This window comes from Schistocerca serialis, chromosome 2, assembly GCF_023864345.2.
Source record: "Schistocerca serialis cubense isolate TAMUIC-IGC-003099 chromosome 2, iqSchSeri2.2, whole genome shotgun sequence".
Taxonomy (NCBI): Eukaryota; Metazoa; Arthropoda; class Insecta; order Orthoptera; family Acrididae; genus Schistocerca; species Schistocerca serialis.
The window spans coordinates 909,134,529-909,161,362 of NC_064639.1; the positions used below are offsets into that span (position 1 = coordinate 909,134,529).

The 26,834-nt window shown below is 41.8% G+C and overlaps 1 protein-coding gene across 1 annotated transcript in view; it reads left to right on the top strand.

The window, feature by feature from the left end:
- LOC126456508 (uncharacterized) overlaps positions 1–26,834 on the top strand; it is a 159,070-nt gene that overhangs the window by 68,221 nt on the left and 64,015 nt on the right. Inside the window, exons 5-6 of the mRNA XM_050092258.1 lie at positions 3,503–3,679; positions 4,375–4,545. Coding sequence (XP_049948215.1) covers positions 3,503–3,679; positions 4,375–4,545 — 348 coding nt within the window. The remainder of the gene's footprint in view (positions 1–3,502; positions 3,680–4,374; positions 4,546–26,834) is intronic.

A 26,834-nucleotide genomic window follows, 5' to 3' on the forward strand; every position in this document is an offset into this window, starting at 1 on the left:
TCTTTTACTATTCGCGAATAATTGCATCTCGTGACAGACGGGCCAAGTTTTTTTGAATAATTCTATACGACACTTTTGATCTCTGTGGCGAGTTGGACAAGAAAGAAGAAATATCCGGGCTTTGCGATTACTAGTGACTGCCCTACACACAATAAGGTTGAACTGATGTGCATAACAATGGATGTAGTTTGCATTTGGGTCTTTGTCTTTAATTAATTTCTGAACCCATTCGACTTTCTATTCATAACGTTTTCACCGTCTTAACTCTGAAATTTTAGTTTTGATCGGCCATTGTCAATTAATGGTTCAATTTCTTTCAGAAAACATGAGCTGTAGTATGGACATTCTGAATTTCTGGGCTAACAAAGTTCCAAGGTATCCCCTCAACAACATAACGCAAAACAGTAACCAACTGAAATTCGCAAGACACATCTGTGGTTTCATCTGCGATTATTGCAACATATCGGCACGTTTAATTTCTTTACGAACTTCATAATAATACACTTCCAACATGCATTGCAGTAGTTCGTTCTGAGCAGTCTTAGAAATGCCTTTGAACACTGATGCTTGATTGAGATGAACTTGAAGATCTTTATTCAGTTTCGCGCTGAACTGAATTAGCTCACGAAAAACCACCTTACTTTGAGGGCATCAGATTCATCGTGGCCCCTGACAATCAGTTACAAAGCACCACAGAACCGAATACAGTTTACAGTTAAATTCAATACATCGGGTGATCAAAAAGTCAGTATAAATTTGAAAACTTAATAAACCACGGAATAATGTAGATAGAGAGGTAAAAATTGACACACATGCTTGGAATGACATGGGGTTTTATTAGAACAAAAAAAAAACAAAGTTCACAAAATGTCCGACAGATGGAGCGTGAAAGATATCTTGCGCGCGTCGTTTGGTGATGATCGTGTGCTCAGCCGCCACTTTCGTCATGCTTGGCCTCCCAGGTCCCTAGACTTCAGTCCGTGGGATTATTGTCTTTGGGGTTACCTGAAGTCGCAAGTGTATCGTGATCGACCGACATCTCTAGGGCTGCTTAAAGACAACATCGGACGCCATTGTCTCACCATAACTCCGGACATGCCTTACAGTGCTGTTCACAACATTATTCCTCGACTACAGGTATTGTTGAGGAATGATGGTGGACATATTGAGCATTTCCTGTAAAGAACATCGTCTTTGCTTTGTCTTACTTTGTTATGCTAATTATTGCTATTCTGATCAGATGAAGCGCCATATGTCGGACATTTCTTGAACGTTTGTATTTTTTTGGTTCTAATAAACCCCATGTCATTCCAAGCATGTGTGTCAATTTGTACCTCTCTATCTACATTATTCCGTGATTTATTCAGTTTTCAAATTTATACTGACATTTTGATCACCCGGTATGTCTATTCTTTTCTACACGTTCGTTGTGGATGTCAGTTATTTCTCTATACTGCGAATCTAATTTATGCTGAATATTGGTTTTGCCTAGAAATGAAAAACCTAGCACATTATTCATGTGTCGCTTTAACATTTCATGTAATTTCATTTTAGACTATATACGACCAGTATCAGTAATTCCGGTCTTACACCAATGAACATCTCCCCCAAATGACACACAAGGATAACAAAAAAAACAGCGTTGCTTTCTTTACAGTCACAAATCCATTTGTTCTTTTGATAAATTTCTGTATTGAACTTAGAGCATCGATTTTTTGTTTGCTGCTGGAGATTCAGATTTGGGTGTGGCGTACCTAGTGTTTTTTATCTGAAATTTTTCACTGTGAGTCCTGTCGCTAAATGTCGTTTTAATAACTCATTTATTTTGTTCATGTTTGTTATTTTTCCACAGTCAACTGAATTTTCCCTTACAGATAACACTGTGAACACAACTATATATGGTCAATTACCTGACCTCACAATAACAACAACGTTTTTGTACAGAATACAGAAATACTACTCTGTTGTTTGGAAAAAAGAAGCTCAATGGATGGTGACTGCGTTAGTTTTTTTGTTCTGTAGCAATAGCCCTGTTGTTTTGAAATATACCAATATTGAAATAATGTGTCTTAGTTTCAAAATCTAAGAGCATAATTACATTCGGATTATATACAGCTATTTCTAACAATATTTATGTTATTTCTGTATTCGATTTAATTAAGCATTAATTTACGTTTAGAAATTCATTAGCATCAAGTTGCAGAAAAATTGTAAAACTGGATTACAAGAAATTTGCACCGCGATTTATTTTAACATACCCTAATTGCTAGATGGCAGTTCGTGCTTCTATAGGTTCTGCACTTTACTGCTCTGTGGCGGAAGGAACGTAAAGCTCTGGGTCAGACCAGCTGTGGCTCCCACAGAACAACAAGAAAAGGGTGGCTCCATCCCCGCCGTAGGCAGTGTGTAGAAACCGACGGCTGAGTCTTTCACGCAGTGCTTATGAGGGCAGACGGTGCCAATCAGCAATTGTTTCCAAGCTTCAGAAAATTACCACGAGAGAGCGCGTGGCGAATCGTGCCTCTTCAAATCAGAAAATACATACTCCAAAACAAAGGTTTATGCGCAATTCGCATAGGTTTCTCTTTTTTCTTTTTCATACAAGTGGAGTCACGGCACGCTTGCACTACCTCAGAAGCCGTCCCTGGTTTCAACTATCGGTATATTTCTCAAAACTCGACTTCTCTCACATATTCTTAGACAAAGCGCAGTGAAATTATAATTTTGTACTTTGACGGCACATGTTAATAAACGAGTAAGCACACAAAATCAAAAAATATCGAAAACAGCAATTTCGTAAACAGCAACTATGGAACTTATATAAGAGCAAAATGACAAAACCTATTAGTTACGCTGAAATGAATGGAATAATCTTCAGTTGATGACTCTACTACACACTATTTCATTTACATAAGTGGCATTTTCCAGGGGTATAGGATTAGAAACTCATCCTCGGTTTCAGTCGAAAATCTACTTCAGTGAACTTTTAGCGAAAAGAGAGCTGTCTTCGCAAGTGCCAGTTTCTCTTGATACGACATCTTGCACTGTATTACTTCCAAGATAAGAGAACGCTTTTCTCTTATCCTGCTGTATTTTTCCGGAAATTTGATTTTAACCCAGTTTTTATCCTCGTTCCCGGCACTTTTCCTATTTTCAATCTTCTTTTTAAACCGAAATGTGTTGTGCAATGTATACACTAAGTTATTTGTGAGAAGCTAAAACAGTTTTCCGGAATATAACTCGAATCCGGAGTCCTGCCTTGAGCGGCAGTGGGCTGTACGTACCACCATCCGAGTATGTCTCACGATCTGTCTAGAAGTTTCAACTTGTCTCGAGCTCCCTCCCATTCCTTTCTAACTTTGCAGAGGAGCCTCCCACTGCTCTGTGACATCAGTAAACGTCATTTCTTTCCGCGATGTGATTCTTACATTGTTTTTATGTACCTGTTCCCGACAGAAAAATGTAGTGTAACTGAGACGCGACATATCAAATTCTGTTCCAGGACGACAATACTAGCTATGCTGGAAGCAGAGAACAAGTTGCAGTAAAAGGGGAGGAAAGTAATGCATCTTTAGATACATCTAAATCTGAGCATCAGCGACAGCTAGAAGCGGATATTGTGACTAGTGAGAAGCAACAAGACGTGGGGACTGAAGACACGATTAGTTCAAAAACTCCGGTAAATTTATACTTAAGTGATCTTCATTCATTACTTTTCTAACAATTTCTGTTTAATACTACACGGCAGAAAACTGTCATCAGGCAGTGCTGCGTTAAAACAGAGATAATTTCAATAATAGAGCACATTTAATTTAAGTAAGAAATAACATATATTTTTTTTTAAATGTTGGAACATGCCAAAGAATTCGACAATTGAATTTATTAGTGAATTAATTTTCAAATTTTTGGAAGGACAGGGCACAGTTAGAATTTGTAGCAATAAATTTGCCCTTAACTACTCTAATATTTTGCTATTAACGCTCCCAAGAAGTACGTTATCAGATGGCTGTTACTTGGAAAATGTTAATTTTTCATTTAGTCAGTCGACCCTTTTCACAAAATGTCACAGTAATGGGAAGGACTCCAACATACGATCCTACCTACTTATGGTTTTAGCCAGACTGCTACGTCAGTTTCATTCAGTATGCTATGATTACTTTTAACAATGAGAACTAATAGTCGGTCTTTTCAACCAGACTGTCGACACGACGTAGCAGTTTAATAAAAGACAGACTAGTAGATTCATGACCAAAAGCCTGATAGAAATGTACTCAAATTATTTTCGTGTCTGACAGCACACTTGACAGAAGTGAATCATATGATTAACAGTGCAGACAGGACTGATGGAAATGCAAACTGGAAATTCCTTTTCAGGACAGCACAAGTGATTTCGCCCCCAGAGGAGAGCAAGAAGACCAGGAGTCTGTGGAAGAGTATGTAACGATTTATGATGGCCCGAACAAGGAGCAACTGTTAAATGACTCTCCTCTGGGTGCAGAGCTCGAAGCCGCAACTAAAACACACACAGCTACTTTCAAGACGAAGGTAAACATTTGGTCCTCGATTCTTCAACAGCAAGATTTTAAGTTAGTAGTTTAGTAAGCTATAAAAGGTCATACAAATAACAGAATGTTCGGCAACAAATTAAAACCAGTACAAAAAGAAAAACATTAAAATTAGAATTTTAACTAGAGTATACCTGGCATTTCAACAAAAACACATAATTAATAGCTATTTAAGATCAAAGGATAAGAAATAGAAGACAGTTAATTTATTGTAGCCTTTCATATATTGATAAATAGAAATATTGTATGCTGTCTCTGTAGGAGTTTTTGTTCGTGACTTTTTCACCGATGTTTTATTATATTAGACCATGCCCTTAATGTATGTAGAAACGGAAAAACCAACGAACATATCAATCTGATGAATGACTGTAAAGTAGCTGCGCTGGTATTACGTTCACGCGATAAGAAATCACAAGAAAAACGAAATGCAGCGGAATAACATTACAAGGAGTTTACAAAGGAGCATTTGTTTTTTGTTCTCATGTTTACGATCGTTTACAGACTGCCTGGAAACGGACGAGCCAACTCAAAATAAAGACTTACTGACAAAGTTTAGTAATAGCACATCAATTTTTTCTGCAAATATGCGCTAGCTGACACAGAACTAAAGCAGGTATCTGTTTTTGTGTTTGTGACATATTTACGACAAAAGGTCTCATATGAAATTCACATTTTCAGCTGTTAACTCATATAATTATTGTACTTTGCTTTCTGAGCTATGGATACCCCTTATGATGGAAAGGCTTCGCCACCAAAATTTGTCTCGTTTGTGAACAAGCTCTTACGAAGTTGACTGCTGCGGTTAAACAATGTGCTCTGAGGCATATAATAACTGCCATTTCATATTAATTTTAGTTTCCCCTTCAGCTGCAGTGTACATTCCCTGCAGCTGCAATAAATTGTCACTATTTTCAAGTTTGTTACGCGAGTTTATTAGTGAGCAATCTTGACAAAAGCACACGATTAAAAGTTTCAAGTAAACTTTTATCCCAGAATTTTCTTTCGTTAAAACAGAAAAACACATTTTTGCATGTTAAGCACTTCATCTTAAAGGGAACTTTGAAAGGGGTATTTCAGTCCGACCTATTGTTTGGCTTAACGATATTGGGTGTGTGTGTATTGTTTATTAAACTGGGGACCTAGAAACGAAGGAGAGGCATCGTTCTGCTGTAGCCCTCAGTGGTTCACAACCCTATGACAAGCCACAGCAGTCCGCCCCCCCCCTCCACCGCTCCCCCCCCCCTCCCACACCGAACCCAGGGTTATTGTGTGGTTCGGCCCCCAGTGGACCTGGGAATGTCACATACCAGACGAGTGTAACCCCAGATGTTTGCGTGAGACAGTGTTTGCGCAGCAATCGCTGTCGTAGTCTAACTGAGGCGGTATAGGGGAAACCAGCCTGCATTTTCTGAGGTAGGTGGAAAAACCACCTTAAAAACCATCCAAAATCTGGCCGGCACACTGGACCTCGTCACTAATCCGCCGGGTGAATTCATGCTGGGGACCGGCACGCCTCCTCACTCGGGGAGCAGCGCTTTAGACTGCACGGCTAGCCGGGTGGGCTTCTATAGGTTGTAGTGCTGCTAGATAGTAGTAGTAGTAGAGGGGTTTGTGGGCGCACGACAGCTAGGTCTTCAGCGCCCGTTCAGTATCATAGTGAGACGGGTGTCAAGAAAAAAACTCAGAACATTTACATAAAACGGAACCAAAAACACGGGGAACAATCATTGGAAAATATGTGCTCACCCACACCGAAGCGTGGGATGAAGCAGGGCGTCAGCAGTAAAACATGGACAACACAGGAAGAAAAAGGGAGAGGGAGCTAAAACAATGTAGCAGATGGAAGTGGCTGGCTGACCGCAAGGAAAAACTGGGAGGAGTCAGCCACTCTGCAATACACTAAATCCTCCAGCCTAAAAGTTTAGGCCAGAGTCCAGACACGTCACAAAACTTAAAAACCCTAGACACACACGTCTCATCGTTAGCTAAAACACAAGGCAGATCCCCATCAACTTGTGCTTCTGCCCTCGCATCACGGTATAAAATGCAGTCTGTTAAAATGTGCCGGACAGAGATGTGCACACCACAAGCATCACAAAACGGAGGATCCTCCTGCCGTAATAAATAGCTATGCGTCAGAGGACAGTGCCCGATCCGAAGACGTGTGAGGGCCACCTCTTCCCGCCTGAGCAGCCGGCAGGAGGAACGCCACGGCCGAGTGGTTGACTTTACCGACCGCAGTTTATTGGTCGTCACCGCCAGCCATTCGTCCTCCCACAACTCCATGCACTTCCTGTGGAGTGCAGCGATGACTGACTGCAAGGGGATAGGACACTGGACCACATCCTGCTCTCTGCAGGCCTCCTTGGCAGCCCGATCAGCCTGTTCATTGCCCCATATGCCGACATGACATGCTGCTAGATGTTCGGATGGCGTGTGGTTGCAACACGATGGGACTCCACCACATTTTGATGCTGATGTGTGTAATCATCTCAACACTGAATATTCCAGTCGATTAATCGGTAGAGATGGACCAGTTCCATGGCCAACATTGTCGCGAGGTCTGACAGCTCTCGACTATTTTCTGGGGGTAGTATGAAGAGTATGGTGTGTGACACACCTATAACGTCAGCAGAGGACTTTATTGCTCGAGCCCATGGACAAAGACAATCACACATACTGGTTCACGTGCGTTACGCTCAGCATCGCCGATGAAGGTTCTGTATTGCTGTAGGAGGTGCGCACATTTATAATGTAGACAGTGCGATGCACTATTCATGTTGGGTTTATTGACGTAGTATGGAACGCACACCCAACTCAGACTTCATCACTCTCCAGCGCCGGCCGGCCGGTGTGGCCGAGCGGTTCTAGGCGCTTCAGTCTGGAAACGCGCGGCCGCTACAGTCGCAGGTTCGAATCCTGCTTTGGGCATGGATGTGTGTGATGTCCTTAGGTTAGTTAGGTTTAATTAATTCTAAGTTCTAGGGGACTGATGACCTTAGATGTTAGGTCCCATGGTGCTCAGAGCCATTTGAACCATCTCCAGTGCCAAAACTGAGTGTTTCTGGATATGGGTTCCTTTTTGAAAACCGATCTTTGTGCCTTTCCACAGAACGTACTAAGCATTGTCGGTGTTTTCCTGGGACCCCAGAAATGTCAGTAACAATAACTGCCTATGTTTTGAGTAACTAAACTTTTTAATTAGTCTAGAAATGCAGTCTGAAGTATAGAAACAGAGTTCGTTTCTAGCAGTTTGATATGAAAATGTATCCTCCTTAGCAGGTCACTCCAGACCACAATGCCCATTGTTGGCCATGTTTGGTGAAGCAGTAGGGTCAGTAGCACTCCTACATGTAGCTGCATTTTTGTGTGGTATTTAAAACACCACCTCCTCTATGTACAACAGGAGATTCTTCAGTACATAATGTGCAATAAACATGTTCATTGTTAATTTGATTGCGCCATTTCAAAAATTTTGTATTCCCATTGGAGGTTAACATTAAATATATATTTTCCTTTGCCAAACTCTAAAAGATGAGACAAGAAACGAACAGAGATGAAATGATAAAAAACGTGTGGACGTGCTCCTCCACACACAGCAACATAAAAACACTGTGTCGTCTCTTGTATTGCAATAACCGAAAACATGTGGTGAAACCGGTAGCCACATCTCCGCACTGATGTCGACGTGTGTTCCAATGTCGGCTGAGAGAGGCACAGCTATAAGAGAATGTTAAAAAGATAGCACTGAGAGATAAGTATCAGAGACATCAAATGCACAATCTTAGACATAAAACTTGGCTGCTGTAGAGATTGATTCCGAGTCGTTTGTTTAGGATGCCAAAAAAAGTGGCCGCCTCTCAGAATTCAGAATGCTGAAGTGCCTGGAAGAAATGTTCTGTTCCGCTGGAGGGGTTACAATGCTGTATCTGCTCGTGGGCCAATAGTAAACGTCGTGCAATGTAGACACAAAGTGGCTCATTCGAGTTCAGGACTGGGCTAGCACTTGGATGGACGATCATCCAATCTGCGAGTGCTGTTGGCAAGCGGGGTTCACTCGGCCCTTGTGAGGCAAACTTAGGAACTATCTGATTAAGAAGTAGCGGCTCCGGTCTCGGAAACTGACATACGGCCAGGAGAGCAGTGTGCTGACCACATGACCCTCCATATCCGCATCCAGTGACGCCAATGGGCTGAGGGTGACACGGCGGCCGGTAGGTACCGTTGGGCCTTCATGGCCTGTTCGTGTGGAGTTTAGTTTCAGTATGATATAATTAGTCCAATCTTGCCTTTTCATTCCCTATGGGAGTGATACGTGGGGAATTTTGATACATTGCTAGTGTAATCACCTAAAGCTGGTTCTAGAAACCATCCAACTAGGTTTTTATGGGCTGGTTTGCATCTATCTTCAAGCGTCGTCCAGTTCAGTTCTTTCAACATCTTCGTGACAATCTACCATGGACCAAACAAACCTGCGATCATTCATGCTACTCACCTGTTAGTCATACATATATCTGTAAGAAGCTTTTTAGTGGATTAAGCACATCTGAAGATAGCAGCTTCTTGCCAAAACTGGTACTGGTAATGAAAATACTTAGTATATATGGAAGTGACAAATTATAATAAAAACATTTACAAAACACATATAGTGTCATTGGCTGTATGTCAATACAGAAAAAAAGATTTTTTTATATTCCTAAATGAAGTATACATCCTTGGAGACATTATTTTCTCTGAGTGCTCCTACATATGGGCATTTTCCAAGCCATTTACAGTAAATGACAGTATCATATACTATATAAAAAAGTTTACTCCACAAACGGTGTTTAAAGGGATCTGTAAGCCGTGTTTGCATATCTGCAATGGTTTGTTCTTTTCCCAGTACCATTACATATTCTTCCTTAGTGATAATTATTTTCGCCAAATACTCCAGTTTGCAATTTTTTGACCTCAACTTCTTCCAGTTCCAGTTTTCTTTTGCCATTTTTATTAACTGCAGTTCAAGCAGTAATTTCTGTGATAGGGAATGGGTTAAGTATCTTCAGTACATTACTCCTTTATCTAAAGACCTGCGAAATAACAACATTCGCAGGAACCAATCTTAATTCAGCAATATCTATATTTGATGATATTGCGAAGAACAGCATCCATGACTGAGAAAAATATACTTCACTACAACACTCAGGTTGCCCTTGTCGATTTATGTATTAACAATTTCCTCCTAATTTGCATGTAAATATTTAAAACTATTGGCCGACCATCACATCGTATATAGTTCACAGACTTTTCTTGTTCCTGATTTTCTGAAAGGTTTAATAGTACATCGGCCAACTTTTGTGTATTCTTATTAGCGCATTACAAAAATTACAGAACACTGTTAAACACAACACAGCAAATATTCTGTAAATTATCTGATAGTTTACACCCACAGGAGCGATTGGCACAGTGTACAGTGAAGCACATTCTAAATATGGATTGTTGACGTATATTGTTTCCAGTGTGATAAAACATGTTCTTTGGCCAAGGAAGACGAAAAAATTTCTCGTTGATACACACTTTATCGAAGTGTGCGCTCTTGTGGGCATATAAATTTGTTATATATCTTTATTTTACGATTGGATCTTATCCACATTAAACTGCCTGTTCTAATTGTCACATCATTGTTCACAATCAAGTTGTTGTTTCCTTGGTAGTCTTCTTGCACACAGAAGCTGTGGTCTGATGTTCCACTTTGTTAAAAATCCCAGCTAAATCTTGAGTTGTATGGAACACTACGTGCTTCTCCTTGACTGCCATCCCTAGTTCCACATCGCATGGTCTTGGCCACCGAACATGGCTTCTGGGTGTTCCACTTCGCACCTCGTATATTGCCAAATTTAACGATATATATCTCACGTATGTGCACAATAAATAAAACTTTCGTTGTTTACTGTCCTTCCTGGTGTTGCAAATTCAATGAGCACCAGTGTGGTGGTTTTTGGCGGTTCTCAGTTGGACAACAGATTCTACGAGCAAACTGAAGAAGCTCTCCGTCAGACAGTGAAGAAGAAACACTAATGTTAGTTTTGGTACGTTGATGTTGCTTTCACTTCACATATCACATCAGCAGAGTAATAAGAAGGCACAGGATCGACGCAGTATTTAAACGAAAAAGAAAGGTGGATCAGTATTGGAACAGTGCAAAAGATCTACATCCAACACTTTCCGCAGCAGGAATGTACGTGTTGAACCAGAACTTCACCGACAAATTTTCGGGGGTGGTAGTATGGATTAAAACAAGAAACAAAATCTGTAGTAAATATCGTTGCTGTGGTCTTCAGTCCGAAGACTGGTGTGATACAGCTCTACGTGCTACTCTGTCCTGTGTGAGCCTCTTCATCTCCCAATAACTACTGCAACCTTCGCCTTTTGAATCTGCTTATTGTATTCATCTCTTGTTCTCTCTCTATAATTATTACCGCCCCACACTTCCCTCCAGTACTAAATTGGTAATCCCTTGATGCTTCAGAATGTGTCCTAACAGCTGATTCCTCCTTCTAGTCAGGCTGTGCCATAAATTTCCCTTCTCCAGAATTCTGTTCAGTACTACCTCATTAGTTATATGATCTACCCAACGAATCTCCAGCATTCTTCTGTAGCACCACATTTCAAAGGCTTCTATCCTCTTCTTGTCCAAACTGTTTACCGTCAATGTTTCACTTCCATACATGGTTACTATCCAGACAAATACTTTCACAAAAGCATTCCTAACACTTAAGTCTGTACTAGATGTTAACAAATCTCTCTTCTTCTTGTAAGTATGGTCTCTAAAATGTATACCTTAAGGGTTATGAGTAACATTTATCTTCGCTAATGTGAGTAGTGCTCTAAGGAATGCATTTCAGAGCCCATGCTTACTAGACACTTTTGTTCCGGCCTATACTACCTGCTCCTAAAATACATAAAGCAAAGAACCTGCAATAGAAGAGCTGTGTTTCACATTGTCGAAGACGAACAAGTGCTCATAGCTCTTAAGATATGCAGTTTAGCGACCGATACTATAGTTTTATCAAGGTACGATCATTACTTTGCTAGGATGTACAGAGACGTCTTAGAAATTCAAGAGCAAAGAAACAATAGAAAATAAGAAGGGCTGGAGTTAGACAAAGTGTGGGTCTTAATGCCAAATAAAGAGCAGAGAGCTGCAGCTCTTCTCAGCTACGAGCTCTATTACAGGTCTGATGACGTCATGAACTGACTGTTGCGTGGATACGTATAAACAGTTCGGTTACCTCAGTTTGTTTAAGCCTAAAAATTAAAACCGTGCGTCCATATGCTTACGGCACTCAGTTCCTAAGACGACTATTGTTAACTTTGGCAGGAGAATCATTCCACAGTGACTAACACTCGTAAGATTCAATAAACAGATCTTTCCAGGGAAGAGTCGAACTAAATTTCTGGCAACGATAAAGGACTCACGCATATCATAGACGGAGTACGTTGCATATCTCAGAGAAGCGATCCAGCCTTGTCTCTAACGTGTTGCGCTCGGTTACAAGAGTGTGGTGGGGAGCGATTTATACACAGGGATCTAATAAGATCTAAATTTGACTATGGAAGCATGTTGTTCTGCAGACACAACGGGAAATCGATTTCTAAACTTCCAGTTTAGCTGCGTCAGGACTTGCTATGCATTCCATGCCATCAAGTGCATTGTTAGCGGAAGCCGCAGAAATATCCAATGCCTTAGGACAGAAATTGATGAAGGATATATTCCTGCTAAAAGGACTTTCTGCAATTGACCACCCACTGATACAGAACCTCGAACAATTGAATAAAAAAGACATGAATGGAAACAGAATAAATACTGCCCTAAAAACAGAATTATGTATAAGTTCCATGGATTTAAAAGACATTTTACCTGGTCTCCATAGATTACCAGCATATCCTAATTCAGATCAGCAGTACTATGAAATAATTTCAATAGCTGAAGTCTTGTACTTCCAAGCAAAATCAAATGGCGCAGAAGAACAATTAGTAAAAACCTGTATTGCTAATAATTTCCCGGAATATTCCCAGATTTGTTCTGACGGCTCCTAAACGCCAGATAATGGCACAGTGTGTTGCGCGGTCCTTTGCCCAAGCGCAGGTTGCAGAGAACTGACTTATAGTTTCTTGGCAGAACCCACACCCGTAAATTATTCGCGGAACCTCACAATTAGAAACATTTAGATTTTAACAAATTGCAGAAGTTTACTCCAAGATATGCAGACACCTGCCATTCTCAAGAAAACTAGTCCACTAGTAATGGACATCAAGAAAGCTATCAAGGAAAATGATTATCTCGGAAAGTAGATAAAATTTATGTCGATCAAATGTCATGTTAACATTAAATATAAAGAAATGGTCGATGGCTTAGCGGAAACCGCCGCTCAAAACGGAACTTCTAAAATCATATTATTACCGCTATCAGGCCTGAAGACTGCACTATCTAGGAGAATAAGACGCCAATAGAAAGTATTCTTCTATTATCAATGCGCATCAAAGGGAATTGTTATGGTCAAATATATCCTAACATTCCATCGCAGCTCTGGTCTCATAAAATTAAGGCTAATAAAAGATTTGTAAGTTCCATAATTCGTATAATTCGTATGAGACTTAATCATGGAACATTCCCTAGCCATCTTCACCGAATACAAGTTCGAGATAATCCTTACTGTTAATGTGACGAAGATAACTATCAACATTTTTTCGAATGTAAGCTGAATGCAAATCAGCAAAATTATTTCATGCAACAGTTGATCAGATATCATCAGTCATTAACAACTAATATAGTAGCTGTCCTTGATCCAAATAATATCTTAGTTTTAAAAGTAATTATGAATTTTTTAGGTAAATGTAACCTTACTATGTAAAACTCCAAGACACTGAGAGATAGCAGTATGACTTTCAGTCCAAAAGTCGTAATAAAATAATAATAGTAATAATAATCTGTTGTCTGAAATTTTATAATCTCTGAAGATGTCTTCATCTTTGGAAAAAGAAACATTGTGCAGAGAAATATTCTCTTGATCACAATCTAATGCCCATAACACAAAAATCTGTCACACATTTTATTTCCGTGGGTGGATTGTCAAAGAATTTTACAGCTGCATATTTCACCTCTTTCTGTGTCAAAGTTAGATTCATTTAAGAGTAATGCTGATCATTTTTCCTTCCAATGCTGTAGTTGTAAGGGTCTTTGTTAGTTTCAAACTCAAATGGATAGTTGATAACAAATTCAGTTTGTGGATAAATATACCATGAGGTTATAGTTAGCTGATTAAAGAGATGCCTGCAAGATGTATGTTTGTGAACCCCGTGAGTAATTCTAATTACTCTCTTTTGTGCAATAAATACTTTTCGCCTAAGCAAGGAGTTACGCTAGAATATTATCCCATAAATCAGTGAGCGAAAATAAGCAAAATATGTAAGCTTGCTTACATTTGTACCTCTGGAGTTGGAAGTTATCCTTATGTTAAAAGAAGCTAGATCCAAACTTTTTAGCAGTTCAGCTGTATAGCTTTTCCAGTTTAACTTTAATCAATATGCGCGCCAGAGAACTCAAAAACTATCTAATCAGTTTGTTATTATCTGTTGGTATACTTGGTAAACAGGTGGGATATTAGTGACAGTATAAGACTGGATAAGCTGTGATTTTTTATCAAAGATTAAAGCTAACCTCTTTCTACAAAACCATGTAGTTACTTTCACAAAAACTTCATTTACTATTTTCTCTCTTGATGCTTCTTTTCTCATCTTCACAACAGTGTTACATCATCTGCAAGTAGGACTAATTCTACCTTCTGATTCAAATAAAATGACAGATCATGTAACATAAAACAAGACCAGCAGTTGGCCAACGATCTAAAGCTGTGGGACACCCATTGCAATATTGCTTGAATAGTTTAATGTAACTTTCTGCAAACCAGAGATGTGCTGAACTATGTGTTCCTTAACAACATAACTTCTCTAATACAGGTTATGACTGACACAATCAAATACCTTCGATATGTCGCCGAAAACTCCAGCTGGTGGTAAATTTAATAAACGGTCACAACGCCCACATAGTACTAGGGACAGAAACAGATGTAAACAGTAATGAAATTCTAAATTCAGATTGGAATGTATACCGCAGAGACAGGCTGGACAGTGAAGGGGGAGGCGTGTTTATAGCGATAAGAAGTGCAATAGTATCGAAGGAAATTAACGGAGATCCGAAATGTGAAGTAATTTGGGCGAAGGTCACGGGTAAAGCAGGCTCAGACATGGTAATTGGATGTCTCTATAGGCCGCCTGGCTCAGCAGCTCTTGTGGCAGAGCACCTGAAGGAAAATTTGGAAAATATTTCGAGTAGATTTCCCGACCATGTTATAGTTCTGGGTGGAGATTTTAATTTTCCGGATATAGACTGGAAGACTCAGACATTTATAACGGGTGGCAGAGACAAAGAATCCAGTGAAATTTTTTGAAGTGCATTATCTGAAAATTACCTTGAGCAGTTAAACAGAGAACCGACTCGTGGCAATAACATATTAGACCTTCTGGTGACAAACAGAACCGACCTATTTGAAAAAGTTAAAGCAGAACAGGGAATCAGCGATCATAAAGCGGTTACTGCATCGATTATTTCAACCGTAAATAGAAATATTAAAAAAGGTAGGAAGATTTTTCTGTTTAGCAAAAGTGACAAAAAGCAGATTTCAGAGTACCTGACGGTTCAACACAAAAGTTTTGTCTCAAGTACAGATAGTGTTGAGGATCAGTGTAGAAGGTTCAAATCCATCGTACAATATGCGTTAGATGAGTATGTGCCAAGCAAGATCGTAAGAGATGGAAAAGAGCCACCGTGGTACAACAACCGAGTTAGAAAACTGCTGCGGAAGCAAAGGGAACTTCACGGCAAACATAAACATAGCCAAAGCCTTGCAGACAAACAAACATTACGCGAAGCGAAATGTAGTGTGAGAGGGGTTTGCGAGAGGCGTTCAATGAATTCGAAAGTAAAGTTCTGTGTACTGACTTGGCAGAAAATCCTAAGAAAATTTGGTCTTATGTCAAAGCGGTAGGTGGATCAAAACAAAATGTCCAGACACTCTGTGACCAAAATGGTACTGAAACAGAGGATGACAGACTAAAGACCGAAATACTAAATGTCTTTTTCCAAAGATGTTTCACAGAGGAAGACTGCACTGTAGGTCCTTCTCTAGATTGTCGCACAGATGACAAAATGGTAGATATCGAAATAGACGACAGAGGGATAGAGAAACAATTAAAATCGCTCAAAAGAGGAAAGGCCGCTGGACCTGATGGGATAGTAGTTTGATTTTACCCAGATTACGCGAAGGAACTTGCCCCCCTCCTTGCAGCGGTGTACCTTAGGTCTCTAGAACAGCATAGCGTTCCAAAGGATTGGAAAAGGGCACAGGTCATCCCTGTTTTCAAGAAGGGACGTCGAACTGATGTGCAGAGCTATAGACCTATACCTCTAACGTCGATCAGTTGTAGAATTTTGGAACACGTATTAGGTTCGAGTATAATGACTTTTCTGGAGACTAGAAATCTACTCTGTAGGAATCAGCATGGGTTTCGAAAAAGACGATCGTGTGAAACCCAGCTCGCGCTATTCGTCCACGAGACTCAGAGGGCCATAGATACGGGTTCCCAGGTAGATGCCGTGTTTCTTGACTTTCGCAAGGCGCTCGATACAATTCCCCACAGTCGTTTAATGAACAAAGTAAGAGCATATGGACTATCAGACCAATTGTGTGATTGGATTGAAGAGTTCCTAGATAACAGAACGCAACATGTCGTTCTCAATGGAGAGAAGTCTTCTGAAGTAAGAGTGATTTCAGGTGTGCCGCAGGGGGGTGTCGTAGGACCATTGCTAGTCACAATATACACTCCTGGAAATGGAAAAAAGAACACATTGACACCGGTGTGTCAGACCCACCATACTTGCTCCGGACACTGCGAGAGGGCTGTACAAGCAATGATCACACGCACGGCACAGCGGACACACCAGGAACCGCGGTGTTGGCCGTCGAATGGCGCTAGCTGCGCAGCATTTGTGCACCGCCGCCGTCAGTGTCAGCCAGTTTGCCGTGGCATACGGAGCTCCATCGCAGTCTTTAACACTGGTAGCATGCCGCGACAGCGTGGACGTGAACCGTATGTGCAGTTGACGGACTTTGAGCGAGGGCGTATAGTGGGCATGCGGGAGGCCGGGTGGATGTACCGCCGAATTGCTCAACACGTGGGGCGTGAGGTCTCCACAGTACATCGATGTTGTCGCCAGTGGTCGGCGGAAGGTGCACGTGCCCGTCGACCTGGGACCGGACCGCAGCGACGCACGGATGCACGCCAAGACCGTAGGATCCTACGCAGTGCCGTAGGGGACCGCACCGCCACTTCCCAGCAAATTAGGGACACTGTTGCTCCTGGGGTATCGGCGAGGACCATTCGCAACCGTCTCCATGAAGCTGGGCTACGGTCCCGCACACCGTTAGGTCGTCTTCCGCTCACGCCCCAACATCGTGCAGCCCGCCTCCAGTGGTGTCGCGACAGGCGTGAATGGAGGGACGAATGGAGACGTGTCGTCTTCAGCGATGAGAGTCGCTTCTGCCTTGGTGCCAATGATGGTCGTATGCGTGTTTGGCGCCGTGCAGGTGAGCGCCACAATCAGGACTGCATACGACCGAGGCACACAGGGCCAACACCCGGCATCATGGTGTGGGGAGCGATCTCCTACACTGGCCGTACACCACTGGTGATCGTCGAGGGGACACTGAATAGTGCACGGTACATCCAAACCGTCATCGAACCAATCGTTCTACCATTCCTAGACCGGCAAGGGAACTTGCTGTTCCAACAGGACAATGCACGTCCGCATGTATCCCGTGCCACCCAACGTGCTCTAGAAGGTGTAAGTCAACTACCCTGGCCAGCAAGATATCCGGATCTGTCCCCCATTGAGCATGTTTGGGACTGGATGAAGCGTCGTCTCACGCGGTCTGCACGTCCAGCACGAACGCTGGTCCAACTGAGGCGCCAGGTGGAAATGGCATGGCAAGCCGTTCCACAGGACTACATCCAGCATCTCTACGATCGTCTCCATGGGAGAATAGCAGCCTGCATTGCTGCGAAAGGTGGATATACACTGTACTAGTGCCGACATTGTGCATGCTCTGTTGCCTGTGTCTATGTGCCTGTGGTTCTGTCAGTGTGATCATGTGATGTGTCTGACCCCAGGAATGTGTCAATAAAGTTTCCCCTTCCTGGGACAATGAATTCACGGTGTTCTTATTTCAATTTCCAGGAGTGTACATAATGGACCTTGTGGATGACATCGAAAGTTCACTGCGGCTTTTTGCGGATGATGCTGTGGTATATCGAGAGGTTGTAACAATGGAAAATTGTACTGAAATGCAGGAGGATCTGCAGCGAATTGACGCATGGTGCAGGGAATGGCAATTGAATCTCAATGTAGACAAGTGTAGTGTGCTGCGAATACATAGAAAGAAAGATCCCTTATCATTTGGCTACAATATAGCAGGTCAGCAACTGGAAGCAGTTAATTCCATAAAATATCTGGGAGTAGGTATTAGGAGTGATTTAAAATGGAATGATCATATAAAGTTGATCGTCGGTAAAGCAGATGCTGAGATTCATTGGAAAAATCCTAAGGAAATGCAATCCAAAAACAAAGGAAGTAGGTTACAGTACACTTGTTTTCCCACTGCTTGTATATTGCTCACCAGTGTGGGATCCGTACCAGATAGGGTTGATAGAAGAGATAGAGAAGATCCAACGGAGAGCAGTGCGCTTCGTTACAGGGTCATTTAGTAATCGCGAAAGCGTTACGGAGTTGATAGATAAACTCCAGTGGAAGACTTTACAGGAGAGACGCTCAAGTAGCTCGATACGGGCTTTTGTTGAAGTTTCGAGAACATATCTTCACCGAGGAGTCAAGCAGTATATTGCTCCCTCCTACGTATATCTCACGGAGAGACCATGAGGATAAAATCAGAGAGATTAGAGCCCACACAGAGGCATACCGACAATCTTTCTTTCCACGAATAATACGAGACTGGAATAGACGGGCGAACCGATAGAGGTTACTCAAGGTAGCCTCCGCCACACACCGTCAGTTGGCTTGCGGAGTATGACTGTAGATGTAGATGTAGAAATTATTATTCGGATGTATAAATAGCTGTCTCAGGAGAGTTGCCTTTTTGAAATACAAGCTGTGATTGACTAGGTTTCCTGTTACTACACAGTTGAGGATCAACCTGGGAGTATGTTACTTCCTCAAAAATTTTGGAAAGTGACAACATGGGGCTGGGCCCACCTTGATGCAAAACACTTTTGTTTTATATTTGCTTATTCCTGAACTAGTTTCAGTGACAGTATCGCCATCATCAGTAGGTTCTTTAATTCTAAAAAAATGGAAAAATAGCTTACTTGTAAACATTGTAAAGCATTGTTACATTTGTACTCTTTGGTTCCAAAAAATTATGTTACGTGGATTGTTTCATAATAATAATAAGGTATTATGAAAAGATTCACAGAAAATAATATTTTGGAACAAAATAGTACACGCAAAATAAAATTTTACAATATTTATAAACATCTACATCTACATTTACATACATACTCAGCAATCCACCATTCGGTGCGTGGTGGAGGGTACCTCGCACCACAACTTGCATCTTCTCTCCCTGTTCCACTCCCAAGCAGAACGAGGGAAAAATGACTGCATATATGCCTCTGTACTAGCCCTAATCTCTCTTATCTTTGTGGTCTTTCCGCGAAATGTAAGTTGGTGGAAGTAAAACTGTACTGCAGTCAGCCTCAAATGCTGGTTGTCTAAATTTCCTCAGTAGCGATTCACGAAAAGAACGCCTCCTTTCCTCTAGAGACTCCCACCCGAGTTCCTGAAGCATTTCCGTAATACTCGCGTGATGATCAAACCTACCAATAACAAATCTAGCAGCCCACCTCTGAATTGCTTCTATGTCCTCCCTCAATCCGCCCTGATAGGGATCCCAAACGCTCGAGCAGTACTCAAGAATAGGTCGTATTAGTGTTTTATAAGCGGTCTCCTTTACAGATGAACCACATCTTCCCAAAATTCTACCAATGAACCGAAGACGACTATCCGCCTTCCCCACAACTGCCATTACATGCTTGTCCCACTTCATATCGCTCTGCAATGTTAGGTCCAGATATTTAATCGACGTGACTGTGTCAAGCGCTACACTACTAATGGAGTATTCAAACATTACGGGATTCTTTTTCCTATTCATCTGCATTAATTTACATTTATCTATATTTAGAGTTAGCTGCCATTCTTTACACCAATCACAAATCCTGTCCAAGTCATCTTGTATCCTCCTACAGTGACTCAACGACGACGCCTTCCCGTACACCACAGCATCATCAGCAAACAGCCGCACATTGCTATCTACCCTCCCCAAAAGATCATTTATGTAGATAGAAAACAACAGCTGGCCTACCACACTTCCCTGTGGCACTCCATATGATACCCTCACCTCCGATGAACACTCGCCATCGAGGACAACGTACTGGGTTCTATTACTTAAGAAGTCTTCGAGACACTCACATATCTGGGAACCAATCCCATATGCTCGTACCTTAGTTAGGAGTCTGCAGTGGGGCACCGAGTCAAACTCTTTCTGGAAGTCAAGGAATATGGCATCCGTCTGATACCCTTCATCCATGGTTCGCAAGTCAAACGCTTTCCGGAAGTCAAGGAATATGGCATCCGTCTGATACCCTTCATCCATGGTTCGCAAGATATCATGTGAAAAAAGGGCGAGTTGCGTTTCGCAGGAGCGATGCTTTCTAAAGCTGTGCTGATGCGGGGACAGCAACTTCTCTGTCTCAAGGAAATTCATTATATTCGAACTGAGAACATGTTCGAGAGTCCTGCAACAAACCGATGTTAAAGATATTGGTCTGTAGTTTTAGGATCCGTGATTCTACCCTTCTTGTATACAGGCGTCACCTGCGATTTTTTCCAGTCGCTCGGGACTTTACGCTGGGCAAGAGATTCGCGATAAATGCAAGCTAAGTAAGGAGCCAATGCAGTAGAGTACTCTCTGTAAAATCGAATTGGAATCCCATCAGGACCTGGCGATTTATTTATTTTCAACCCATTCAGCTGCTTCACAACCCCAGGGAGGTCTATCACTATGTCCTCCATACGGGAATCTGTACGAGACTCAATCGGCGGTATGTTTGTACGATCCTCCTGCGTGAAAGTTTTCTCAAATGCTACATTTAAAATTTCAGCTTTCGTTTTCCTGTCTTCCGTTGTCAGGCCAGTCTGATCAGTGAGTGACTGGATGGAAGCCTTCGACCCGCTTACCGATTTTACGTAAGACCAGAATTTCCTTGGGTTTTCAGCAAGATCTTTTGCTAAGGTTTGACGGTGGTAGTGGTTGAATGCTTCGCGCATCGCTCTTTTTACAGCAGCACGAATCTCTACTAACTTTTGCCTGTCATTCTCCCGATCTTTCGTGTACCGCGAGTGCAACTGTCTTTGCTTCCTGAGCATTCTCCGAATTGCGCTGTTAAACCACGGTGGGTCTTTTCCGTCCGTAACCCACTTTTTCGGCACATACTTGTCCAATGCGTGATTTACAATGTGTATAAAATTTGCCCATAATTCTTCCACGTCCATCGTACCGGAAGTAAATGAAGTCGATTCATTTACTAAGTGGGTTGCTAACAACTGCTTATCTGCTCTTTCTAGTAAGAATACTCTCCTAGCCTTCTTGACCGACTTTTTAGCTTGCGTAATATGCAATTTTTGTATGTTGCAGAATTAAAGGAACTCACTGATGATAGCGATATTGTCGCTGAAACTAATTTGGGAATAAATAAATTTAAAACAGACATATTTTGCATCAAGCCGACCCCACAATCCCATATTGTTGTTTTCGTGCAAACAAGGACCAATGGAAGAGTTTAAAGATAAAATCATTATTTGCATGTGATGTAGGAAGTGACACTGGATAGTTGTTACTAACATCTGTAAAGTCACCATTTTATAGAAAAGTCTAACAATGACATATTTTAATCCATCTGGGAAGACACCATGAATCAATGATATATTCTGTAAGTGATTGAGAACATTACACATTATAGGGTTACAAATTATTATTGTCTTATTGGAGATGTTATCCACCTCATACGACCTTTTACTTTGTAGAGTCACGATGATATCCCTTATTTTAAATAATAATGTAGGATTAATTTTTATTTCACTGAATGTCCTCTGTGTTGCTTCTTCGATGTACTGTTTTGCTTTCTTGCTGGATGACTATATTATCTATAAGGGTACTACTATCTAGAGCGAATAGAGTAAGAATGTTTGTGACTGATACTAAATTATATGTGGCTAACAGCACCTCAGTACCAATTTTCCTGTCTGATAGCTTCGAGAAATTTACTTTAAAATCACCTCAAATTAATAATTCCTCTTTCTGTGTGGCAGAGAGTACAATAAAACATCAAGATTTTTCATGAAAATTTCTCAATCAACTGACGCGTACAAAATTTATGTAGTTCTACATTTTTATATTGATATTCCTTTTTATGAATTTGATTACTTCTCCTTTATCCATATTGAGTACGCATGAATATGCAGCTAATTTATAACAACTGAATTAATGTTTTCTTCCCTGTGCTTTGGCAAACAAATGGCATTAATTTCTTTCCAACTAATTAGATCTTCAACAAATCAACAACTCATTTGCTTGATTTTTTACTCCAATAATATTATGATGAAGTAAGTTTATTTCACCTTTCCATTATTATGATCAAATAAACAGTTCTCTTTGTCAGATAAATCTATCAAAAATACAGAAAACAAAAAATGTATAAATTTTAAGTTATTTATTATTTACAGCATGTCATTTTGAAACGACGTTTTACATGGTTTTCTTTTGTCGTGTGAAGCTTTAAATATTCCACACCACTGCTGAATTACAGTCAGTCTTATTAATGATGGTTTAAATTAGATGGTAATTTTACAGCGAAATTCATCTTTTATCAACAAACTTTCTTCATAGGAAATAGGTAATATTCCCGTGTCTGAATTACAGCGTTCTGGCTGATTTGACATACTCAATACATTTAATTCGTGGTGTAGCGGCAGTCGCCGAGCCGAGAGGACGCACAGCAGAGCAGCAGCAACATTTGTGTGATAAACTGTAAATTAATTTAGTCTTTGTTTTTTTTCACGTGCTTCTGCAAAGAAGTGAACTGTACGTGTGTATTTTACTGTGAAGACTAGTGGTTAGAAATTTAATCATAGTTTTTGCTGTTGCGTAAGAGTTGTGAATATCCTTGTGTCGGGCAGCTTCCTACAGTAAATTTTCCCTTCGTCAGAAACTCCGTCACGCCTCTTAAGTTTTAATTTTGTGCCAGTAGACAGCAAACACGTTAGATCAGTACATTATAGTTTGAATATTTGTCTCGTGGAGTAACATTTCAGCAAACAGGATTTCTAATAACAGGTGTCTGTAAATACATCAACTTCAGTAGAGAAATTTATTTCTGTTTAATAGCTTGCGGTCTCAGAGGACAGTGAGAAATCTGCGCAGCAACCTTTAGTGTTACTTTATTCTCCTTTGGTATATTTTCAAACTCAGAAGCGTCATCCGAGAACTTATATCTATTTTACACACAGTACGATATGGCTAGGGACTGTGCTTGTTGCGAACGGATACAGGGAGAGGTGGTTGCTATCCGTAAACACCTAGCAGCTGCGTTGGCTACCGTCGACAAGCTTCTAACTAATGCTCAAAGCTGCGGTGACGTCGGGGCGCCAGTGACGAGACCTGCGACCCCTTTGGTGTTACTGGAATTCCCTGGTGAACCGGACATCGCTGCGGCTTCTGATACGCAACATCTGACCGTTCCGTCCTCACTCCAGAGTGGGTGGCAGACAGTGGTCGGTTCGCGTGTCAGTGGGCGGAAGGCGAAAGAGGGAGCAGGCCGTGCGGCTGGCTCCCTACGTCATAGCAACAGGTACGAGGTGCTTCCCAGTGTTGATGATAACTCTGAGCCAGCACGGGATGCCTCTCCTGTTGGCCAGCGGTCGATTTTCCTACCCCGTCCGGACAAGGACAGACGGTGGGTGTACTAGTCATTGGGAGCTCCAATGTTAGGCGGTTGTGGAGCCCCTCAGGGAGATAGCAGGCAAGGCGGGAAAGAATTCCAGCGTGCATTCGGTATGTTTGCCGGGAAGTCTCATCCGTGATGTGAAGGAGGCCCTGGCGGCGGCTATCGAGCGCACTGGGTGCAACCGGCTGCATGCAGTGGCACATGTCGGGCACGAATGACGCCTGCCGCTTGGGATCTGAAGTCATCCTCGGCTCCTTTCGGCCGATGGCTGATTTGGTGAAGGCAACTAGTGACGTACGCGGAGTGCAGGCTAAGCTGTCTATTTCTAGCATCGTAACCAGAGTTGATTGCGGCCCTCTGGTTTGGAGCAGAGTGGAAGATCTAAATCAGAGGCTCAGACGGCTCTGTGACGGTACCGGATGCGAATTTCTCGACCTCCGCTATCGGGTGCAGAATTGTAGGGTTCCCCTACACGCAGGAAGCTGCTACTAGGGTAGCGAAGTACGTGCGGCGTGCACATGGGGCTTTTTTTCGGTTAGAGAACTCCTCCCTTGAGAACAAAGACGATTCGTCTGTTAAATCAGCCACAGCGACCTCAGAGAATCTTGGTCCTCGCAGTTCAGAGATAGAAAAGATTAATGTGATTTCAGTAAACCGCAGGAGCATCCAAGGAAAGGTATCAGAATTAGTATTGCTTATTGAAGGTTATAATGCACAGATAGTATTGGGAACAGAAAACTGGTTGAAACCAGACGCCAAAAACAGCGAAATCCTAAGTTCGGACTGGAATGTTTATCGTAAGGATAGGTTAATCACTAATGGTGGCGGCGTGTTTATTGCAGTAAAACATTCGATAAAATCTAGCGAAGTTATCACGGATTCCGAATGTGAATTAATCTGGGTGAAATTGAGCATCAAAGAACGGTCAAAAATGGTGATCGGGTGCTTTTATTGACCACCTGGGTCAGTATCTGTAGTTGTAGAGCGCTTCAAGCAGAACTTGCAGAATATCATTAGTAATTTTCCTGATCATGCCGTTGTAATAGGGGGTTACTTGCCAGGTATAGACTGGGAGTGTTATGCCATCAAAATTGGTGCCAGGGACAGGGAATGGTGTGGCATTGTTCTGGGTGTTTTGTCCGAAAATTACTTTGAGCAGATAGTTAGAGAACCAACTCGAGAGGGTAACGTCTTAGACCTCCTGGCAACAAACGGACCTGAACTTATCGCATTAGTTAACTTAGAGGTAGGTATCAGTGATCATAAGGCTGTGACAGCATTTATGACGACAGGCCCTACAAGGAATGTTAAGAAAAGTAGGAAGATATATTTGCTGAGGAAGGGTAACAGGATACAAATTTCAGAATGTCTCAGCATTCAGCATCAAATATTCGGTGACGACGAAGATGTGGAGAACAAATGGAAAAAATTCAAAGGCGTCGTTCAATATGCCCTGGACAAGTATATTCGGAGTAAGGTTTTAAGAGATAGGAAAGATCCACCATGTTTTAATAGCAGTGTTAGAAAATCGCTATGTAAACAAAGAGCACTTCATCTCAGATTCAAGAAAGTAAAAACATAGCTGAGAAACAAAAACTGAATGAAGCGAAAATGACCGTAAGGAGAGCAATGAGAGATGCGTTCAGTAAAAACCCTAAGAGATTTTGGTCGTATGTAAAATCAGCAAGTGGGGCAAAATCATCTATTCATTTTCTCACCGACCACACCGGCACCGAAACGGAAGATAACAGAGAGAAGGCCGAAATACTGAATTCGGTCTTGCGAAGTTGTTTCACCACAGAAGATTGTAACACTGTCCCTCCTTTCAATCATCGTACGAACATCGAAATGTCGGATATTGAGATAATCGATCGTGGAAATGAAAAGCAGCTACAATCGGTTAGTAGTGGAAATACCTGTAAGATTCTACAAAGATTATGCGAAAGAACATGCTCCCCTTCTAGCAGTGATTTATCGAAGATCGCTTGAGCAACGGAAGGTACCTCACGACTGGAAAAAAGAGCAAGTCATTTCCGTTTTAAGAAAGGCCGTAAGACAGATCCACACAATTATAGACCTATATCGTTGACAACAATCTGTTGTAGAATTATAGAACATGTTTTATGCTCAATAATTATGACGTTTTGGGAAAATGAACATCTCCTCTATAAAAATCAACATGGATTCCGCAAACAGAGATCCTGCGAAACTCAGCTCGCTCTGTTCCTCCATAAGATCCACAACGCAGTGGACAACAGCGCTGAGGCTGTTGCCGGGTTCCTCGATTTCAGTAACGCATTTGACACCTTCCCGCATTGCCGTTTAATGAAAAAAACACAAAAACACGGGCTTATGGAGTATCGGAGCAGACCTGCTGTTGGATTCAAGACTTTCTTGCAGATAGAACTCAACACGTCTCTCTTAACGGAACCAAATCAACATATGTAAAGGTATTATCTGGAGTACCACAGGGAAGTGTGATAGGACCGCTGATGTTCACAATATATATACACTCATGGAAATTGAAATAAGAACACCGTGAATTCATTGTCCCAGGAAGGGGAAACTTTATTGACACATTCCTGGAGTCAGATACATCACATGATCACACTGACAGAACCACAGGCACATAGACACAGGCAACAGAGTATGCACAATGTCGGCACTAGTACAGTGTATATCCACCTTTCGCAGCAATGCAGGCTGCTATTCTCCCATGAAGACGATCGTAGAGATGCTGGATGTAGTCCTGTGGAACGGCTTGCCATGCCATTTCCACCTGGCGCCTCAGTTGGACCAGCGTTCGTGCTGGACGTGCAGACCGCGTGAGACGACACTTCATCCAGTCCCAAACATGCTCAATGGGGGACAGATTCGGAGATCTTGCTGGCCAGGGTAGTTGACTTACACCTTCTAGAGCACGTTGGGTGGCACGGGATACATGCGGACGTGCATTGTCCTGTTGGAACAGCAAGTTCCCTTGCCGGTCTAGGAATGGTAGAACGATGGGTTCGATGACGGTTTGGATGTACCGTGCACTATTCAGTGTCCCCTCGACGATCACCAGTGGTGTACGGCCAGTGTAGGAGTTCG